Source organism: Salvelinus namaycush, chromosome 42 (assembly GCF_016432855.1).
Source record: "Salvelinus namaycush isolate Seneca chromosome 42, SaNama_1.0, whole genome shotgun sequence".
NCBI classification, from domain to species: Eukaryota; Metazoa; Chordata; class Actinopteri; order Salmoniformes; family Salmonidae; genus Salvelinus; species Salvelinus namaycush.
In genome coordinates this window covers 22,508,446-22,527,797 of record NC_052348.1, presented here as the reverse complement: position 1 = coordinate 22,527,797, position 19,352 = coordinate 22,508,446, and the positions used below count along the sequence as shown (strand labels likewise).

The window sequence follows — 19,352 nt, the reverse complement described above, 5'->3', positions numbered from 1 at the left end:
ACGTTTTTTTTAGGGTGATCTGGTGTTGGATCTGGAATGAGATCTCCAAAGTGATCTGGTGTTGGATCTGGAATGAGATCTCCAAAGTGATCCGGTGTTGGATCTGGAATGAGATCTCCAACGTTTTTTTTAGGGTGATCTGGTGTTGGATCTGGAATGAGATCTCCAAAGTGATCTGGTGTTGGATCTGGAATGAGATCTCCAAAGTGATCCGGTGTTGGATCTGGAATGAGATCTCCAAAGTGATCTGGTGTTGGATCTGGAATGAGATCTCCAAAGTTTTTTTTAGGGTGATCTGGTGTTGGATGTGCGATGCTCCTCTTTCATGTTTGATGATAAGACCGTAATAAGACTACGCAATCTGACTCCATGAAGATGAATAGTAAAGTGCAACCGAGACTCTCAAAGAGCTACAGGAATAGACTATCAAGAAAGGTCTGAGAATTGTCTATCAAAGGCAAATGGGTTTAATATCATTGTAAAAATGAACGATTACATTATAAGGCAATACTGCAGCAGAGTGACATTGAGTGATCCTGGGATGGCCTCTTTGTCTCAATAGTATGTCTCTTGGTACACCCAACCTGAAAGAAGAGACAATTCCCGAGAGAAGAAACAAATTAGTTCGATTTCATCTTGCCACACTGCAAATCTCCACGAGACAAATGATATAATCCCGCACTTCCAATCCTACATGTCCTTGTCATGTTATTGTACAATAATTGACAGTGACGGCCAATTGTCGGCGTTAACTTAAAAGCTTGTTGTCGTCTATAGTCCCTGAGCACTTACCTCCTGGGTTCCGTCGCATGATGTATTTTCTAACCTCATCATAGATGAAGATGAGCAGGGTGTAGGGAAAGGCACATACCCACCAGAAAGGCCTGAGGAAAAAGAGAAGGAATTAGAAATTAAAAGATTTGAGGTAAAAGTGAATGAAAGACAACTGGAAAGAGGTAAGGAAAATAAAAAAGAGAATAAATTGAGCGTAAATCTGGGAGCTGCATTTTCTCTCTTGGTTGGGTAGTAAACCCCATTACACTGGAGCTGTGTTTTCTCTCTTGATTGGGAAGTAAACCCCACTACACCGGAGCTGTATTTTCTCTCTTGATTGGGAAGTAAACCCCACTACACCGGAGCTGTATTTTCTCTCTTGATTGGGAAGTAAACCCCACTACACCGGAGCTGCATTTTCTCTCTAGGTTGGGAAGTAAACCCCATTACACTGGAGCTGCGTTTTCTCTCTAGGTTGGGAAGTAAACCCCATTACACTGGAGCTGCATTTTCTCTCTAGGTTGGGAAGTAAACCCCATTACACTGGAGCTGCGTTTTCTCTCTAGGTTGGGAAGTAAACCCCATTACACTGGAGCTGTATTTTCTCTCTTGGTTGGGAAGTAAACCCCATTACACTGGAGCTGCGTTTTCTCTCTAGGTTGGGAAGTAAACCCCATTACACTGGAGCTGCGTTTTCTCTCTTGGTTGGGCAGTAAACCCCATTACACTGGAGCTGCGTTTTCTCTCTTGGTTGGGAAGTAAACCCCATTACACTGGAGCTGCGTTTTCTCTCTAGGTTGGGAAGTAAACCCCATTACACTGGAGCTGCGTTTTCTCTCTTGGTTGGGAAGTAAACCCCATTACACTGGAGCTGCGTTTTCTCTCTAGGTTGGGATGTAAAACCCCATTACACTGGAGCTGCGTTTTCTCTCTTGGTTGGGAAGTAAACCCCATTACACTGGAGCTGTGTTTTCTCTCTTGATTGGGAAGTAAACCCCATTACACTGGAGCTGTGTTTTCTCTCTAGGTTGGGAAGTAAACCCCATTACACTGGAGCTGTGTTTTCTCTCTTGGTTGGGAAGTAAACCCCATTACACTGGAGCTGTGTTTTCTCTCTTGGTTGGGAAGTAAACCCCATTACACTGGAGCTGCGTTTTCTCTCTTGGTTGGGAAGTAAACCCCATTACACTGGAGTTGCGTTTTCTCTCTTGGTTGGGAAGTAAACCCCATTACACTTCAGCTAGCTAGTGAGCCCTAACTGATCCTGTGAGACCACAGTAGTTTCCGCCCTTTATAATATCCACCCATTTTGCACCTCATCTTTTAAAACAGAGGGTGACCTTTGTTCCAAGTTGGTATACAGAAGAACATAAGATAATCTGAAGGGTCTATTGCTCACTTGAGTGGGTACATTCTGATGGCAATGTCCATTCCAGGGCAGTAGGACAGGAAGAGAGCCAGGGCGGATTCGGAACAAAGTCCGAAGATGAGAACACGGTTCCTGAGGTGCAAGGAAAAAGTAAGTAATTTTCATGGATTTAAAACCAACAGGGTGGATATTGATTTTTGAAGTGAGTCGCAGGGCTGTATGAACGTGTGTGTGTGTCTTAGGACCCAGACCACGGAGATCTATGTGTGTACTTACTTCATTAGTCCCTGCTGAAAGAAGGAGTTCTTCCTGGTCTTACAGACGACCAAAACGGCCCACTGTGCAATCACGACAGCGGCGAAGTACGCTGTATGGCAGGTGAACTCAATAATCTTTCTGCTCTCATATGTCTGAAGGATAAGGGAAGAGAGAGAGAGAGGGGAGAGAGAGAGAGAGAAAGAGAGCGCGAGAGAGGGGAAGTGATGTGGGTAGATAGGGAAACAGAGGGGAGAAGGGGGAGAAGGGGGAACGTGTTTATTACAATGTTACTAAATGTGTGGTGAGAATGTGAGCCAGCGACAGCAGTGGCATCCACAAGCGCACAAATGGAGGGATAGTAGCAAGCTGTCTACGAAGCCCAAAGCACGGAGAGTACGTTGGGGGTTGTGTGGTGCAGTGCCGAGGCTACAGACCTGTCTCTCTGGCAGTGACTGTTCGTCCACTGACTATCCACAATGCAAACTGTGCAACAACCCTGATCCATAATCCCAGCCATGACTTCCAAACCTTTTTTTATACTATATCACATTTATTGATTTATTTAGTTTTCTTGAATTTCCTGATGGAATAAACTTACTGGAATGAACAAAATAAAAAAAATGGGAGAGACTAAAAAAGTTCAAATGGAGAACTCATCACACAAGAAGGTACTCAAAACAAGGCTAATGCTAATCCCTTCATAGAAATGTAATGAATAGAACAGGCTAGGAGCTATAAACCTGGCAATTTGACTGGTAAACTCATGCCAGCCCATCATTGACTTGAATGGAGATGCTCTTTCTATTCATTCTATTTCTATGAATCCGTTAGTAAGGTGACAGCAAGAAGGCAGAGCAGCGTTTGTGTACTCACCCACTGCTGGCCGTAGCTGTCCTCCAAGTCGTTGATATACTGGTTTTCCCAGTCCAAACGGATTCCTAGCAAATCCATGGGATAGAAACCGTTCTCAGCCATGATTACAAAGTATGTGAAGAAGCCGGCTGCGGCCAGCATCACTCCTGTGAAGAGGAAAAAGGAGGAGAGCATTTGGTAACACTTTATTTGGATAGTCTGTAGAGCATCCACAGATGGACTATCTACAGACTAACATCAGTATCATTTCAACTAACTATCTACTAACCCTAGCCCTAACCATAACTTTACCTTACCCTAACCATGGCAAGCAGTTGCTAATCAACTGACAGTCTGTTGATAGTATCATGTTTTGTTGATAATACAGATGGACTATCCTAATAAAGTGTGACCAAGTATTTTGTCAGTGAAGAGACATTGATCAGATTGTAAATGTGCTATGAAACAGACTGGTCAACATACAACAAATAAAGGTAAAACAGAAGCCTTACCAAATTGACCATAGGCCACACTAATGAGTCTCTCGTTCACCAGTCGGTCTGTTTTGGGGTTCCGTGGCTGTCTCTTCATGATGTCGTTCTCAGCTTGTTCATAGGCCAGGGAGATAGCGGGGATCTTGAAGGTAATGATGGGAAAAGATCACCCGAATTAGAAACATATCGTTGGTCACTTCCATGTTTGTGAAAATATCTTCTGAACAACCTCTGAAATGATCACGGACATTGTTCGTGGTGATGCACCAGAACACATGATCAGATTGTTCACTAAGGAGGAATATCGACATCTGAAAGACCCACCATGTCAGTTCCCAGGTCAATGCAGAGGATGGTGACGGTCCCTAGGGCCAGTGGAATGTTGGCAAGGAGCAAGAAGAGGAAGGGGGTCATCTCTGGAATTTTACTTGACAGGGTGTAGGTGATGGACTTCTTCAAGTTGTCAAAGATCAGACGGCCTGGGGGGAAATAGAGGATGGAAGGGATAGTCAGGGTGATGACAGAAGGATGGAAAGACACAGCAGATTGATAATCATCGGCAGAGCTCCTCATACCCTCTTCAACACCAGTCACGATGGAGGCAAAGTTGTCATCCAGGAGGATCATGTCTGCAGCCTGCTTGGAGACGTCAGATCCAGAGATACCCATAGCAACACCGATGTCAGCCTTCCTCAGAGCAGGGGAATCGTTCACACCATCACCTGTCACAGCCACAATGGCCCCCTGTGGATAAGTAAGAGGGATGTTTAGTAGGATCGGGCCCTTTTTTTCAATTTTCGCCTAAAATGACATACCCAAATCTAACTGCCTGTAGCTCAGGACCGGAAGCAAGCATATGCATATTCTTGATACCATTTGAAAGGAAACACTTTGAAGTTTGTGGAAATGTGAAATGAATGTAGGAGAAAAAAAACACATTAGATCTAGTAAAAGAAAATACAAAGAAAAAAACATGCGTTCTTTTGTATTTTTTTTGTACCATCATCTTTTAAATGGAAGAGAAAGGCCATAATGTATTATTCCAGCACAGGCACAATTTGATTTTGGCGGCTAGATGGCAGCAGTGTATGTACAACATTTTAGACTGATCCAATGAACCATTGTATTTCTGTTAAAATCCTTGTATTATACTGCCCAAATGTACCTAATAATGGTTTATTCATAACTTTCAAGTTCATAACTGTGCACTCTCCTTAAAGATCTTAGCAACGAAAGATGCAATGATCCTGACTAACTCATAAGCATGGATTCATTAACTAAATAGTACCTGACGCTGGCAACCCTCCACAATAATCAGCTTCTGCTGAGGAGAAGTTCTGGCAAACACAATCTCAGTGTGATACTTCAGGATGTCATCCAACTCTTCGGCGGTCATGTCCTTCAGCTCTCCACCGTGGACAACACAGGCCTTGACATCTCTGCATGGCACAAAGACGGAAAGTTAAAATATATGCTAAATATAACTGGCTTGTATTTTTCACAAAATGGCAAAATATAGGTTTCTGTCACTCCTCTTTAAGTCTAGACAGTGTGATGACATACACTGAAATGTTCCCGAACAAACTTCAACATACCTTGGGTTGACCTCAGAAACTGGGATTTTCAGACGAGCAGCAATTTCCTCAACAGTCTCGTTGCCCTCAGAGATTATGCCCACACCCTTGGCAATGGCCTTCGCAGTGATGGGATGATCCCCAGTGACCATGATAACCTAAGGGTAAGAGGGGAAGTTGAGTGGCCTGTTCACCGTGGCTGATATGTGTGATGGCCGAAGAGTCTTGAGTTTACTATGATATTGCCATACCTTGATTCCAGCACACCTGCACTTGCTCACAGCGTCAGGCACAGCAGCACGGGGAGGGTCAATCATGGACATGAGGCCAATGAAGCACAGATTCTCAGTGGGAAAGTTCACATCTTCACAGTCAAAGTCAAAGCCTTCTGGAAACTGGTCATCAGGGAGCTGGAAATGGCCGAAACCTGGAAAGGACGCAGAGGCAGAAACAACCTTGAACAAATTCTGCATGTTCAAGACTGTAACATTAGCTCCCAAACCTTTTAATGAATATGTTTCCATATTGGTGTGGGCCCTCTTACCCAGCACTCTCTCTCCCAGTCCTCCTAGCGCTTCGTAGGCTTTCTGAAATGATTCCTTTATCTCGTCATCCAGAGGATGTTCTTTGCCTTGGAGCAAGATGGTGGAGCAGCTGTCCAGGATCCTCTCAGGGGCTCCCTTCATCACCAGCAGATGATTGGACTCGCCGGCCATGTTGTTCTCATGAATGGAGAGCTAGTGGAAGATGAGATGACACCATGAAGAGGGTTGACTTTATTTTAAATAACTCAGCAGGTTACCAGTGAGCCTGGTAAAGTAAAGTTACACACTGACTGGATGTAGATACCCAGTAGTAGTTACACACTGACTGGATGTAGATACCCAGTAGTAGTTACACACTGACTGGATGTAGATACCCAGTAGTAGTTACACACTGACTGGATGTAGATACCCAGTAGTAGTTACACACTGACTGGATGTAGATACCCAGTAGTAGTTACACACTGACTGGATGTAGATACCCAGTAGTAGTTACACACTGACTGGATGTAGATACCCAGTAGCAGTTACACACTGACTGGATGTAGATACCCAGTAGTAGTTACAAGCTGACCGGATGATTTCAGTTTTTACTTCCATTGTTTTTTTTCCATAGTTTTGTTCCTGTGAAACACATTGTGTTGCATTCCATGGCTGAAATTTGCTGTGTAAATAAATCTTGATTTGATTTGATTGACCAGATACTATGTATAAAGAGCCCACGTGGTTACCTGGTATTTGTTGGTGGAGTTGAAGGGGATCTCAACGACTTTGCTGTACTTTTCTCTCATGTCTTTGACAGACCCACAGCACAGCTCGATACACTTCAGCAGGGCAGTCTCTGAGGCATCACCAGCCACATCTCTCTTGAGGATAGGTACGTTGTTCTGCTCTGCCAGGAAGACGGCGCGGTTGCACAGGCCAGCGACTCTAGCCAGGGCAGCCCAGGTGGCAGAGCTTTTGTCGAAAGAGGTCCCACTCTGGTTCTCTGTGGTGTCAGCGTCATGGATCTGGTTGTCGAACCACATGTGAGCCACGGTCATTCTGTTCTGAGTCAGGGTGCCAGTCTTGTCGGAGCAGATTGTGGAGGTGGAGCCCAGGGTCTCCACAGCTTCCAGATTCTTCACCAGGCAGTTCTTCTTGGCCATACGTTTGGCAGTCAGAGTTAGACACACCTAAGATGGAAATTCATAGCAGAGGGTTAAAGAATAGACAATTAGACAACATATGTTTTGTTGTTATAACAGAAAACATGTTTTGTCAAATGTTGTATACATTTTTTCATTAAGTTTTTGTTAAACATGACTTTTCATCAGCACTCACAGTTACAGTAGCCAGGAGACCCTCTGGCACATTAGCGACGATGATTCCAATGAGGAAGATGATGGATGGCAGCCAACCATAGCCCAGAATGACGGAGAGGATTAAGAAAGTCACACCGAAGAAGACCGACACACCGGTGATGATTTCAATGAAGTGATCAATTTCAATTCCGAGAGGCGTCTGCCCACTTTCCAGACTCATGGCCAACGCGGCGATACGACCCATGATAGTGTGGTCACCAGTGTTGATGACGATACCTCTGGCAGTTCCTGGAAGGGTCAAAAAGTGAGAATATGGTTTAGAACAGGGTTCTCCAACTGGCGGCCCGTGTGCCGAATTTGGAACGCGGGTGGTTTTATTTTGCCTCCCCATGATTTCTGAGAAAGAAAAAAAAATATATATATATATACGTATAACAAAATTGTTAAAATAATATATAAAAAAAACATAATAATAAATATATTTATATATATATATTTATTTATTTTAATTGGGGGGGGGCATTTTCATTGTTGGATTTAAACCTAAATTTAAACCCTCAGGAAATCAGCTCCAGGTGATTTTAATTTGGGAAATATGTTCACAAGTATTCCCAACCATAATAGATAGACACGTGATCATATACAAATGTAAGCAAGGTTTGAAATGTTGATGTTTGAGTCAAATATGATATCTGTTTGGGCTTCTTGCAGTCAATTATGTTCCGGCTCCCTGACCATCTGCTCAAGAAAAAAAATGGATGATTTGATGATTCCTTGTTTAGAATCACAAAGAGGCAATTCAGACAATGTAACACTTTTCCTATGCCTCCCTTTCCTACCCACTTCTCAGTAGTTGGTTTTCAGACTTACTTTATGGAGGCCTTAACAAGGTTTCCTTGCAAGCACTGAATACATGTAATTAAACCCCAGAAAACACACCCACTTGGTGGCCTACCAATTCAATCAGGGAGTTTTTGTTTAATTCGTTTGTCTGTTAATTTATCTAAAGTAATCTCTTTAAATACTGTGTACCTTAAATTTGAATTTGATCGCCACAAGACTTGATTGTGGAGAATGTGTTGAGAATATAAAACGATCGAGACAAATATGCGTTTTCAAGGCTGTTTCAGAACTCATGGGTAAATTTTAAAACACTGATTTGACACATTATTTATGTTTAGGGAATAATCATGAATCCTACTTCATGGAAAAAGAAAGGCTTTATGCACAAATAAAGGTGTTTGATTCATTTTGAAAGTTGCCACGTTCAGTTAATCAATGATAACGTTGAAAGTAGTCTAGCCAATAATAGTTTTATAATTATAATATGGAGAATAGTATAAAATAGTATGATATAATAAACAAACCCTAATTGCCCGCACTGATCATGGAACTGTGCAAAGTGTTGCGCTGTGCATCAAGATCAATGTATCGGTTTGAGCTCCATAATGATTTAACAAGCCTATATGCCCCCGATTTATTTTTACGACAATTTGTATTTGGCCTTCATGAAATAGTATACACTATTAGTTGACCCTCAGCCACAGACACAAAGACGTGACAGCGTTTACAGATGAACGAGAGAAAGGTAGGCTAAATCAAACGATGTGATGGAATGATACGAATGTAGAGAAGGGAACGAACACTAAATATATGTGGTTATTATGTACAGTCACCAACCGATAGTGGCTAATAAAGAAACAAGAAACGTTGGAGCATATGTGTAAAACATTCTAAAGGGCACAAAGGTTCAATTTGGCGCAACTCTTTACCTTGTCATCCCATTTGGCGTGTGTCTCCAAATTTAATCCCTGCAAGTTATAAGGCCATACAATAAAACATCTGCATAACGGCACATATTTCATACTTCACTGTGGGGATTACTCATTTACCTAGCTCTTATCAATTAGCTCTTATCAATTTATAAATTACAGTGCATGGAGAATGCTGTTACTTCTATTGGGAAAAATAAAGTAGATGCTTTTCCACTTATAACCGGCATGTTTGCTCGACCTTATTAATGGTGATGGAACTATTTGGGTATTAAATCAAGGTCAGACACACCTCCGACACACCTCCATTTCTGGCGTTTCCCCCATGCTTAAGTTCAATGGCAGAATACAAAACAGAATAGAAACAAATAAACAGTGCATAAAAAATGAATGAAGTTCAATATACGCGCTTTTAACTCCGGTCTGAATCCCCTCCTAAAATAACGAATTTATACAAGTAATTTGAACTATTCAATAATTGCAGATAGTTACAGAAGGCATTTACCTTCAACACAGTTGGTAGAGAAGAAGGCGATGTTCCTGGTTTCCAGGGGGTTGTCATTGCTAAAATCGGGACTACGAGTTTGGGGCTCAGATTCACCAGTGAGGGAGGAGTTGTCCACCTGAGTGGGGAAAGAGAATTGTGTCAATACAACAACGAATGAATTACATTTACGCGTGTGACACATGACTTAATGTATTTTTAAGTATCCACCTTGCAGCCGCTGGCAGAGATGATACGCAAATCAGCAGGTATCCTATCTCCTCCTTTCACCTCCACTATATCGCCAACCACCACTTCTTCTGTGTTGATGTTCTTCTTCTCACCGTCACGGACAACCAGGGCTTGCTACATGGAAGAGGACACGATTAACATCCGTGCACGTAACTATATGATAGAGTTCTTCTCAGAGGTGTTTGAAAAGGCAGAAGTCTAACCTGCGGGACCAGGTTTTTGAAGGAGTCCATGATCTTTGAGCTCTTGGCCTCTTGGTAGTAGGAGAAACAACCGGTGATAATGACGACAACAGCGAGCACAAGACCCAGGTACAACTGTTAAGAAGAGGCAGAATGATTATGAGAATATCGTGTTGTCATTAAGTAGGAAAAGCCTTTCAGGCACTGGAGGCTTCGTCTCAAATTATCTCTGAATTCTATGATTGTATGATTCTCACATTGGCATTGGTCGGCTCTTCCTCTGAGGTGACCTGGATAATGTGGGCTATGAAGCAGAGCACAGCTCCGATCCACAGCAGCATGCAGAATCCGCCAAAGAGCTGCTTGCAGAACTTCACCCACTCAGGGGTAGTGCGGGGAGGAGTCAGGGAGTTTGGACCATCGCGAAGAAGGATCTCCTTAGCCCGAACCGAGGATAGACCCTAGGTGGGGAAAGGAGGAGAGAGGGAAAATGTAAAGTGAAGGGAAAGGAGGAGGGAGGGAAGGAGGAAAGCAAGGCACAAAGTAAGCAAAGGGATGTCACACAATCTGAAAACATATATTTTACTCCAAACTCTGTGTAAACTTTAGGAAGATATATATATGTTTCATATGTTACGATTCGGTGTTAGATAGTGATGTCATCGTGACTTAGAAGGCAGAGGAAGTTCTACCAACGCTACGACCTTGTGTCGTAACCTCCACGACTTCAATGCTCTTCCAAATTACAGTCAGCTTTCATCCTTAGGAGCTACTGATCCAACTGGTTGTCAATGTTAGAAACGGAGGCACACATAGATATTCACTCACCCTGGCTAAGTCTGTGCCGTATTTCCTGTTAAGTTCATCCAAGGTCAACTTGTGGTCATCCTAAATCAGAGAGAGAGAGAGAGAGAGAGAGAGAGAGAGAGAGCTCGTTGAACTAGGTTGTTATTTAATCTTTCCACATTGGCAGAAGTAAACAGAACATTTAGTGATGAAACACATTTCTCCAATAGTTTGAACGGATTCTATGTATGACAAGGTCATGCAGCATAGATTTGAATCTAAACCATAGAAGAGTCATTCGTTTCTGTATGATGGATGGAATCGCTCTGATTCATGACTGAATCCATTACTGAACGTTACCTTCTGCCCTGAAAAAGTACTGCTCAGTGCACGTGTCCGTTTTCTATTTCGCTACATGTAAGAAAGCAGTTTCCAACGATAGGCTACTGTTTCTCTCAAGTTTAAACATAGGCTATTGGGGTTTTAGAACTGCCCCCAAGACTCACTGCAGAGTAATAGTAAGTCAATGAAAGTGCAAATGAGTGCCCAAATGCAAATGTAGAAACCAAAGAGCTTTATACAGGCTTGATAGGTTGTGTGCTGCACCTTTTCTGGCCCACAGAGATTAATAGGCTTACACTGTAAAGGGGTTGCCGTGAATTTTACACTAACTTACAGGCAGCTAGTGGTAAGTTACTGCATTTAATATTGCCTACTGTTATATGAATAAAGTATCAGAGAAAGTACTGTGTAATGACAGTAAAATATTGTAACGACCCTGGGTTTATAACCGCAGAAATCGACACTGCCGCTCGAGTATGCTTTTTCGGCACAGTCGATAGCGCGCCGGACCTCGGGCTAGAAGGTCGAGGGTTCGAGACCTGCTCCCTGCTGTTTCATTACACTGGTGTCAGAAGTGATCGGACCTTGCATCCACGACAGTGCGTGTGCTTGGCCGGTGGGCGCGTTCCTGTAAGACGTAGATTCGCAAGCCAGCGCGAGGGCGCGCTCTTTGGAAGGAGGGAGTAGTGTAACGACCCTGGGTTTATAAGCGCGGAAATCGACTCTGCTGCACGAACATGCTTTTGCGGCACGGTCGATAGCGCGCCGGACCTCGGGCTAGAAGGTCGAGGGTTCGAGACCTGCTCCCTGCTGTTTCATTACAATATCATAGAATTTACTCTATTATACTGTTAAAAATAACAAATATGTTATTGTCACACACTGGACAGGTTCAGTGAAATGTGTTGTTTTACAGTTATATATACAGTTAATGTTGGAAATGTGTGAAAAAGGGAATACATTCTGTCATTGGAATGGATGAAATTAATTGAGGGGAGAAGGGGTTTGTATTTCACAGTGTTTTACATGACATGGGATTGGTACAAGCAGGTTAGCTGTTAGGTAGTGCTTACACATTACAGCATATCAATTAATATTTTGTGTTTCATATCATTTGCACTTCTAGAGGCCTTAACAAAGGCATTCAAACTGTCTGCGACTACAGGGCAAAACAGACCAAAATGACATAGCAAAATACTCAACCATCAAAGGTTTAAGACTTACTGCCACTTCAATATGTTCCCTATACATTTGAAATTGTTGGGGCACTACTACCACACACCAGTTAAATTGGTACAACATTCTCGCTAACGGGTGCAACAAATACAGCCTCTTACAAGGCAAGCCTCAAAATATGGTAATGAGCCAGAAACAACAATACCATGCACCCACTAGTGGTCAAAACGTTTCGGGAGCTCCAAAAAAAATGTTATGGTACTGAATTCTGTGGGATGGAATTACAGTACCATTTGAAATACAGCAATTCTTTCCCCGCCCAAATTACCGTATAACATTACTGCATTACTATATTATTTACTATAGTTTTTTTCGTTTCATTATCTTTGACGCAAAAGGGGAGGTTTTCTCCTTCAGGAAACCTACTGAAAAAATACTAAAAGAAAGCATTTTCCAAACTTGTAGGATTGAAGTCTGAACGGATAATTTCTCACTTATGGGTGGCACACAATGCAATATGGGGGAATGGAATTGGCAGGGTATATGCAAATAAAATACTGTTGTAGTTAATAAAGTTAAATAAGTGTAGTGTTTTTGCGCACTGTTGTGTTTTTGTGAACATTACTGTAGTATTTTCTACAGTGTTTAAAAAAAACAATAATACTGTCATATTTACTATAGCATTCTACAGTATATTACAACATTCTACAGTAAGTAATACACATGATCGAGGGATACTACAATGTATAGTATAGTATTCTACAGTTTACTGTAGTATTCTATAGGTAGAACTGTAGTATTTTACAGTCAACTGTTGTCTTTTTTCATGTGGGAAAAAAACGTTTTTTCGTTACAGTGTACTGTGCACCTTTGTCTTTTCTTATAGAAAACACAGAAATGTTTTAAGCTATGTCATTGTATATATTTTAAACAAATTTCATATGGATTCATGTGGACTGTCCATGTCATCTAAATTAGATGAATAAATGAATAAATAATCCGTTTTCCTCACCAGGTCAACTTCCTTTTTCAGGTCATCCTTCTCCATCTTCTCCTTCGCTTTCTTCACCTGCTTTTCACTCTTCTTCTTTCCATCGTCCTCGGAGGTCGCCGCCAGTTTATAATCATCTTTCCCCTTCTGTATGTCAAAATACACGTTAATGATGAGAAGCTGTACACTATCAATGTGCCTCTTTGCAATTCAAGTATAGAAATTCCATTTAGAAATGTATAAAATCCCCTTAAGAAGCAGCCATTAACATAAAATATAAAGTAAAGTATGAACTGTAAAATAACATATTTTTAGTTCAGATGAAAAACAAACAAAATAAGTCAATTCAAATCCTGATAATCAAAAGTGCAATGCAGACTTACTACAAGCCCCATCCTTGCACCGCTGTCTCAATCCCAGTGGTTTTGTGAAGATCATTTATTTCCTCCTTATCCTGAGAAACTCCACCTGTTGCACGTCTACACCTGTCTCTCTCCCTATTTCTCCACGTCTCGAGGCAACCAAGAGCTCCCTGGGTAGCTAACTGAGGTTTGAATATTTATATGGTTTACCTGGCCAAGGGGAGGTGCACAGGAGAAATGAATCAGATGTGTGGAGCAGGGACTGAGGATGGGAGGGGTTGGGGAGAAGGAGTTGGATCTGTGCCAATCTTCACCTGTACAGCTAGGTCATTTTGACCATGAGCCCCCATAAAGATGCATCCCTGTCGGAAGTTGACGGTACTCACAATAAACAAATGGGTTCAAAATAACACAACCAGTGACCCAACCATTTGCCACTATAGTACCTACACTACCATGTGTAGGTAGTTGGAAGTACTCACAATAAACAAATGGGTTAAAAATACCCAACCAGTAATCCAACTATGGTTCACTATAGCACCTACCACATGTAGATATTTGAGTAGCAATCCGAACATTCTTCAAAATGTTCTTAAATGTGATGTTTTGGTGCCTCAAGGGCAATTCAGAAAGCTGCTTGAATACCTTATTACTGATGAATGTGATGTTTTGGTGCCTCTAAGGCAATTCAGAAAGTTGCTTGAATACCTTATTACTGATGAATGTGATGTTTTGGTGCCTCTAAGGCAATTCAGAAAGCTGCTTGAATACCTTATTACTGATCAATGTGGTTGTTTTGTACGAACGTGTTAATCTTTCTGCTTGCATTTTGTGTTTATATTTTGATTTCTGTCATTTAGGACTCATCTGTAAAAGAAACCTTGGTCTCAGTTTGACTCCATGATAAAATAAAAATTAAATAAAGAAATAAAGGTATTTGTAAGTTTACAGAACTCTCACTGAAAACAAATATGTTAACAATAACCCAACCAGTAAAGGATGAGGACAATGAATGAACGGAGAACATGGTTTTCTCTCTGCAGTATTTGTCACTTACTGGTTGAATAGAACCAAAACCTGCTCCTGAATACAGAGTGATGTCATGAAAAGCTGATGAAGGGGAAATCTGCAGTTTCTACTTCCATTTTCATATGTACCTATTGATTCTTGAAGTGCATACCCTTGAAACACACAAGAAGAGAGGTTGTGTTTTGGTAGACAGAGTGGAAGGCCGTGGGTGGCTGTTTAGTAAACATCTGTCTGTTTGTGGTTGTGGGACCATGTCTATGTTCCCTTAGTGAGGTGATCCACTGTTGCATGAATTAATAAATAAGGACCAATAAAAGATCAGATCCATGTTTATTGGAACACATTGTTTTTGTCCTTTTCATAGAACCGGGAATATAGACAAAAGGTCATATTGATTTTTATTTAATCAGGATCCCCATTAGCCGACGCCAATGGCTACACCTAGTCTTACTGGGGCTGGACGCATAACAAAACGTACATTACAGTTAACAGGCCCTGGGATAACGATAGTTCAAACTATGCTTTTTGGAAAGTAACTATTTCTGTGGGAATAAAGTTACTTTGGAGGTAACTATAACTGTTTGAATACAGATCCGTAAAAAGTACTACTTATGAAAACTATTTGAATATGTGTAATGGAGGAGAACCATCAACCTATTTTGAACACATCCGTGTTGGTCTGCCTGTGCCAGGTGTATGTGATTGTTCATTAAGGGCGTGGCCTTGTGTATAAAAGCCTTCCTGTTTGTGTCATTCAGGGGATGGCCTTATGATGTGCTGGTCAGCGTGCCTTGGGAGCGGTGTTGGTGGTTTTAATGACGTAAGTATGAGAAATAGGAATGATTGTGAATGTAGTGTTTTTAGGCGTTGGTGCCCATATTCCATCTTGACCTGCTCTCCTCCCTGGGCACGCTATCTGAGTGTTACAACACATTGTTATTGTCTGAGTATGTGAATGAAACGTGAACAAACCTTGTGATATTTGTTTGTGTAAAATCTGATATTGCCATCTGTTGAAGTCTGTCTTGTAGGACAGTTGTACAGAGCTTCTGGAACGGATGTACAGGAATGATGTAGTCCTATGGAGATGTCTGTCTTGTGATGCTGAAAATGAAAATAAATTGTTGCATCCTAATACTGTTGTCGGATTCCAATGTTCCAGTCCTTGGTGTAAATCTGTTATGTTTAGATTAGTCCTGAGGATGTCACCTCACGTATTGTAAAGTTGGTGAGGTACTGCTACTGAAATGATATGTGTTTAAGTCCTTCACGTTACACACAGATCTCAGGAAGTGACTACTTTTCTGAAACTATTGGATTGGCTGGTTTCAACTAATGGCAGGCCTGTATCTGGAACTGCATGTTGAAGATAGAAATAGAATGAATAGAGCACACACAACCTCCTATACTATTCCAATCTGACAGTCACTTTGGAGCTATACAATACATTTCTACGTGAACATTTGGTATATTTCCATTCTCCTGAATGCCCATTGCCTCAGGTGTACATAATTAAATCAAATGATATTTTGTACAGATAAGTATTAATAAGTTGAATGCTCAACTACTGTATGACCCTGAAAAAGTTGAAAGCTGCAATTAATTTCATGATACCTGGAAAGACGGTGTAATTCAAAGCCATTTGCAAACAGCGAGTTGGATGCTTAGCAAAAACGACTTTGAACCTCTGTCCATCTGAGGGTAAGTGTTTCAAACATGCACTATACCATCTAGCTTACTCAGAATACAAACTAACATGATTTTCCATCTACCATGGATGTAGTTGATTCCAGAAAGCAGTTTTGGGATATTTAGTTACTGTTAGCATTCTCAGTTACACTTAACATTAAATGGTTATTGTGCCTGTGTAATAAACATTGTTTTTGTGCAGCATTTTATTAGCATGTTACATAATACTTTGATACTTGCATTTTAAATGCATAGCAATAAGCTGAGTTTTTGTAAGTACTGTACACAAGGAATAGTGACTGTTCCTTATTCCACTTATGCAATTCTAAAGTAATTTCCAAAATCCTATAACCATTTTCCTATTGTAACACTCAGTTACTACACATGTATAAAAACTTTATGCCGTGTTACTGTTAATTGTCTCACTCATGAAAATATGTTAGTCAACTTGAAGCTGCAAAAGTTGTCTAATCTTACGCTGAGGTGATTCCATGTCTGTCATGTATTTACAGTGCATTTGGAAAGTATTCAGACCCCTTGACTTTTTCCACAGTTTGTTACCGTACAACTTTATTCTAAAATGTAAAAAAAGGTATTTACACACAACACTCCATAATGAAACAGTTAGAACAGGTTTAGAACATTTTGCTAATTTATATATATAAAAAAATCTTATTACATAAGTATTCAGACCCTTTGCTGTGAGACTCGATATTGAGCTCAGGTGCATCCTGTTTTCATTGATCATCCTTGAGATGTTTCTAAAACTTGATTGGAGTCCACCTGTGGTAAATTCCATTGATTGGACATGATTTGGAAAGGCACACACCTGTCTATATAAGGTCCCACAGTTGACAGTGCATGTCAGAGCAAAAACCAAGCCATGAGGTTGAAGGAACTCTCCATAGAGCTCTGAGACATGATTGTGTCGATGCACAGATCTGGGGAAGGGTACCAAAACATTTCTGCAGCATTGAAGATCCTCAAGGACACGGTGGCCTCCATCATTCTTAAATGGAAGGAGTTTGGAACCACCAAGACTCTAACTAGAGCTGGCTGCAGGCCAAACTGAGCAATCGTGGGAGAAGGGTCTTGGTCAGGGAGGTGACTAAGAACCCGATGGTCACTCTGACAGTTCCTCTGTGGAGATGGGAGAACCTTCCAGAGGAACAACAGTCTCTGCAGCACTCCACCAATCAGGCCTTTATGGTAGAGTGGCCAGACGGAAGCCACTCCTCAGTAAAAGGCACTTGACAGCCCGCTTGGAGTTTGCCAGAAGGCACCTAAAGACTCTCAGACCATGAGAAACAAAATTGCCTGGTCTGATTAAACCAAGATTGAACTCTTTGGCCTGATGCCAAGCCTCACGTCTGCAGGAAACCTGGTACCATCCCCACGGTGTAGCATGGTGGTGGCAGCATCATGTTGTGTGGGTGTTTTTCAGCGGCAGACTGGGAGAATAGTCAGGATCGAGGGGAAAGATGAATGGAGCAAATTACAGGGAGATCCTTGATGAAAACCTCCTCCGGATCTCCGACTGGGGCGAAGGTTCACCTTTCAACAGGACAACGACCCTAAGTACACAGCCAAGACAACGCAGGAGTGGCTTTGGGACAAGTCTCGCAATGTCCTTGAGTGGTCCAGCCAGAGCCCGGACTTGAACCCGATCGAACATCTCTGGAGAGACCTGAAAATAGCTGTGCAGCGACGCTCCCCATCCAACCTGACAGAGCTTGAGAGGATCTACAGAGAAGAATAGGAGAAACTCCCCAAATACAGGTGTGCCAAGCTTGTAGCGTCATACGCAAGAATACTTGAGTCTGTAATCGCTGCGAAAGGTGCTTCAACAAAGTACTGAGTAAAGGGTTTTCTAAAAAACATCTCAATTGTCAGTGAAAACCACATTTGTTTGAACAAGTCTGCCATATCAGCAGGCTTTTATTAAAAAAAGCAGTCAATGAGGCTGAATTAACTCTTTCGCTGCCAGACAAGGCTCCGCAGATATCCAGTTGCAGCGGTGGTAAGGTGTTGGGACAGCTTTATGTAGGCCCAAACAGTTTGTGGGCACCATTTGCCACTGTTATTGCGCAATTAATGTATTTGTGTTGTGTTGTGTTGTGGCTTTGATGGCATGCATCAAAAAAAAGTTTGCCCCACCAAGATTTACATGTTAAAATCCTCATTGTAGCCGACGCCAATGGCAACAGCTAGTCTTACTGGGGTCCGACACATAACAAAAAATGTATTACAGAGAAAAATACTCTACAGTCAACCAGCCCTGGGATAAAGCTAGTTTGAACTATGCTTTGTGGAAAGTATCTATTTTTCTGTGGGAAGAAATGGTTATTTTGGAAGTGACTGCAACTATTTGAATACAGATCCCCAAAAAGTACTACTTGTGAATATTATTTGAATACTTGTAACGGGGAGAACCGTCAACCTATTTTGAACACATCCGTGTTGGTCTGCCTGTGCCAGGTGTATGTGATTGTTCATTAAGGGCGTGGCCTTGTGTATAAAAGCCTTCCTGTTTGTGTCATCCAGGGGATCGCCTTACGATGTGCTGGTCAGCGTGCCTTGGGAGCGGTGATGGTGGTTTAATGAAGATAGTATGAGAAATAGAAATGATTGTGAATGTAGTGTTTTTAGCCGTTGGCGCCCATATTCCATCTTGACCTGCTCTCCTCCCTGGGCACACTATCTGAGTGTTACAACACATTGTTATTGTCTGAGTATGTGAATGAAACCTAGTGATATTTGTCTTTGAGAAATTTGATATTGCCATCTTTTGAAGGCTGTCTTGTAGGACAGTTGTACGGAGTTCCATGTAGGCCTATGGAGATGTCTGTCATGTAATACTGAAAATTAAAATAAATTATTGTTGCATCCTGATATGTCTGATTCCCACGCTCCAGTCCTTGATGTAAAGAACCTGTTATGTTTAGATTAGTCCTGAGGACCTTACCTCATGTATTAAAAAGTTGTATGGCTATAGGAATTATACACTGATTGCACAAAACACTAGGAAAAATCTGCTCTTTCCATAACAGACTGACCAGGTGAATCCAGGTGAAAGGTATGATCCTGTATTGATCAGTGTAGATCAATGGGAAAGGTATT

General features: G+C 41.6%; 1 protein-coding gene across 1 annotated transcript; it reads right to left on the bottom strand.

Moving 5' to 3' along the window:
- Nucleotides 1–555: 555 nt before the first annotated feature.
- LOC120034694 (sodium/potassium-transporting ATPase subunit alpha-1-like) lies at nucleotides 556–13,547 on the bottom strand. Its single transcript, XM_038981298.1, has 21 exons — nucleotides 13,536–13,547; nucleotides 13,174–13,299; nucleotides 10,686–10,745; nucleotides 10,115–10,318; nucleotides 9,879–9,992; nucleotides 9,655–9,789; nucleotides 9,445–9,562; nucleotides 7,187–7,455; nucleotides 6,595–7,038; nucleotides 5,866–6,058; nucleotides 5,573–5,748; nucleotides 5,343–5,479; nucleotides 5,036–5,186; nucleotides 4,323–4,491; nucleotides 4,072–4,226; nucleotides 3,766–3,889; nucleotides 3,275–3,420; nucleotides 2,420–2,553; nucleotides 2,174–2,275; nucleotides 793–884; nucleotides 556–584 (listed from the first exon to the last, which is right to left on the bottom strand). Exons 1-21 carry the CDS (start codon nucleotides 13,545–13,547, stop codon nucleotides 556–558), a joined length of 3,090 nt encoding a protein of 1,029 aa, XP_038837226.1.
- Nucleotides 13,548–19,352: the final 5,805 nt, after the last annotated feature.

Coding starts and splice junctions, on each gene's coding strand:
- LOC120034694 (XM_038981298.1), bottom strand. Junction 9,993..10,114: donor AAGAGCCGACCAATGCCAAT/GTGAGAATCATA, acceptor TCTTCTTAACAG/TTGTACCTGGGTCTTGTGCT. Junction 4,227..4,322: donor CGTGACTGGTGTTGAAGAGG/GTATGAGGAGCT, acceptor ATTTCCCCCCAG/GCCGTCTGATCTTTGACAAC.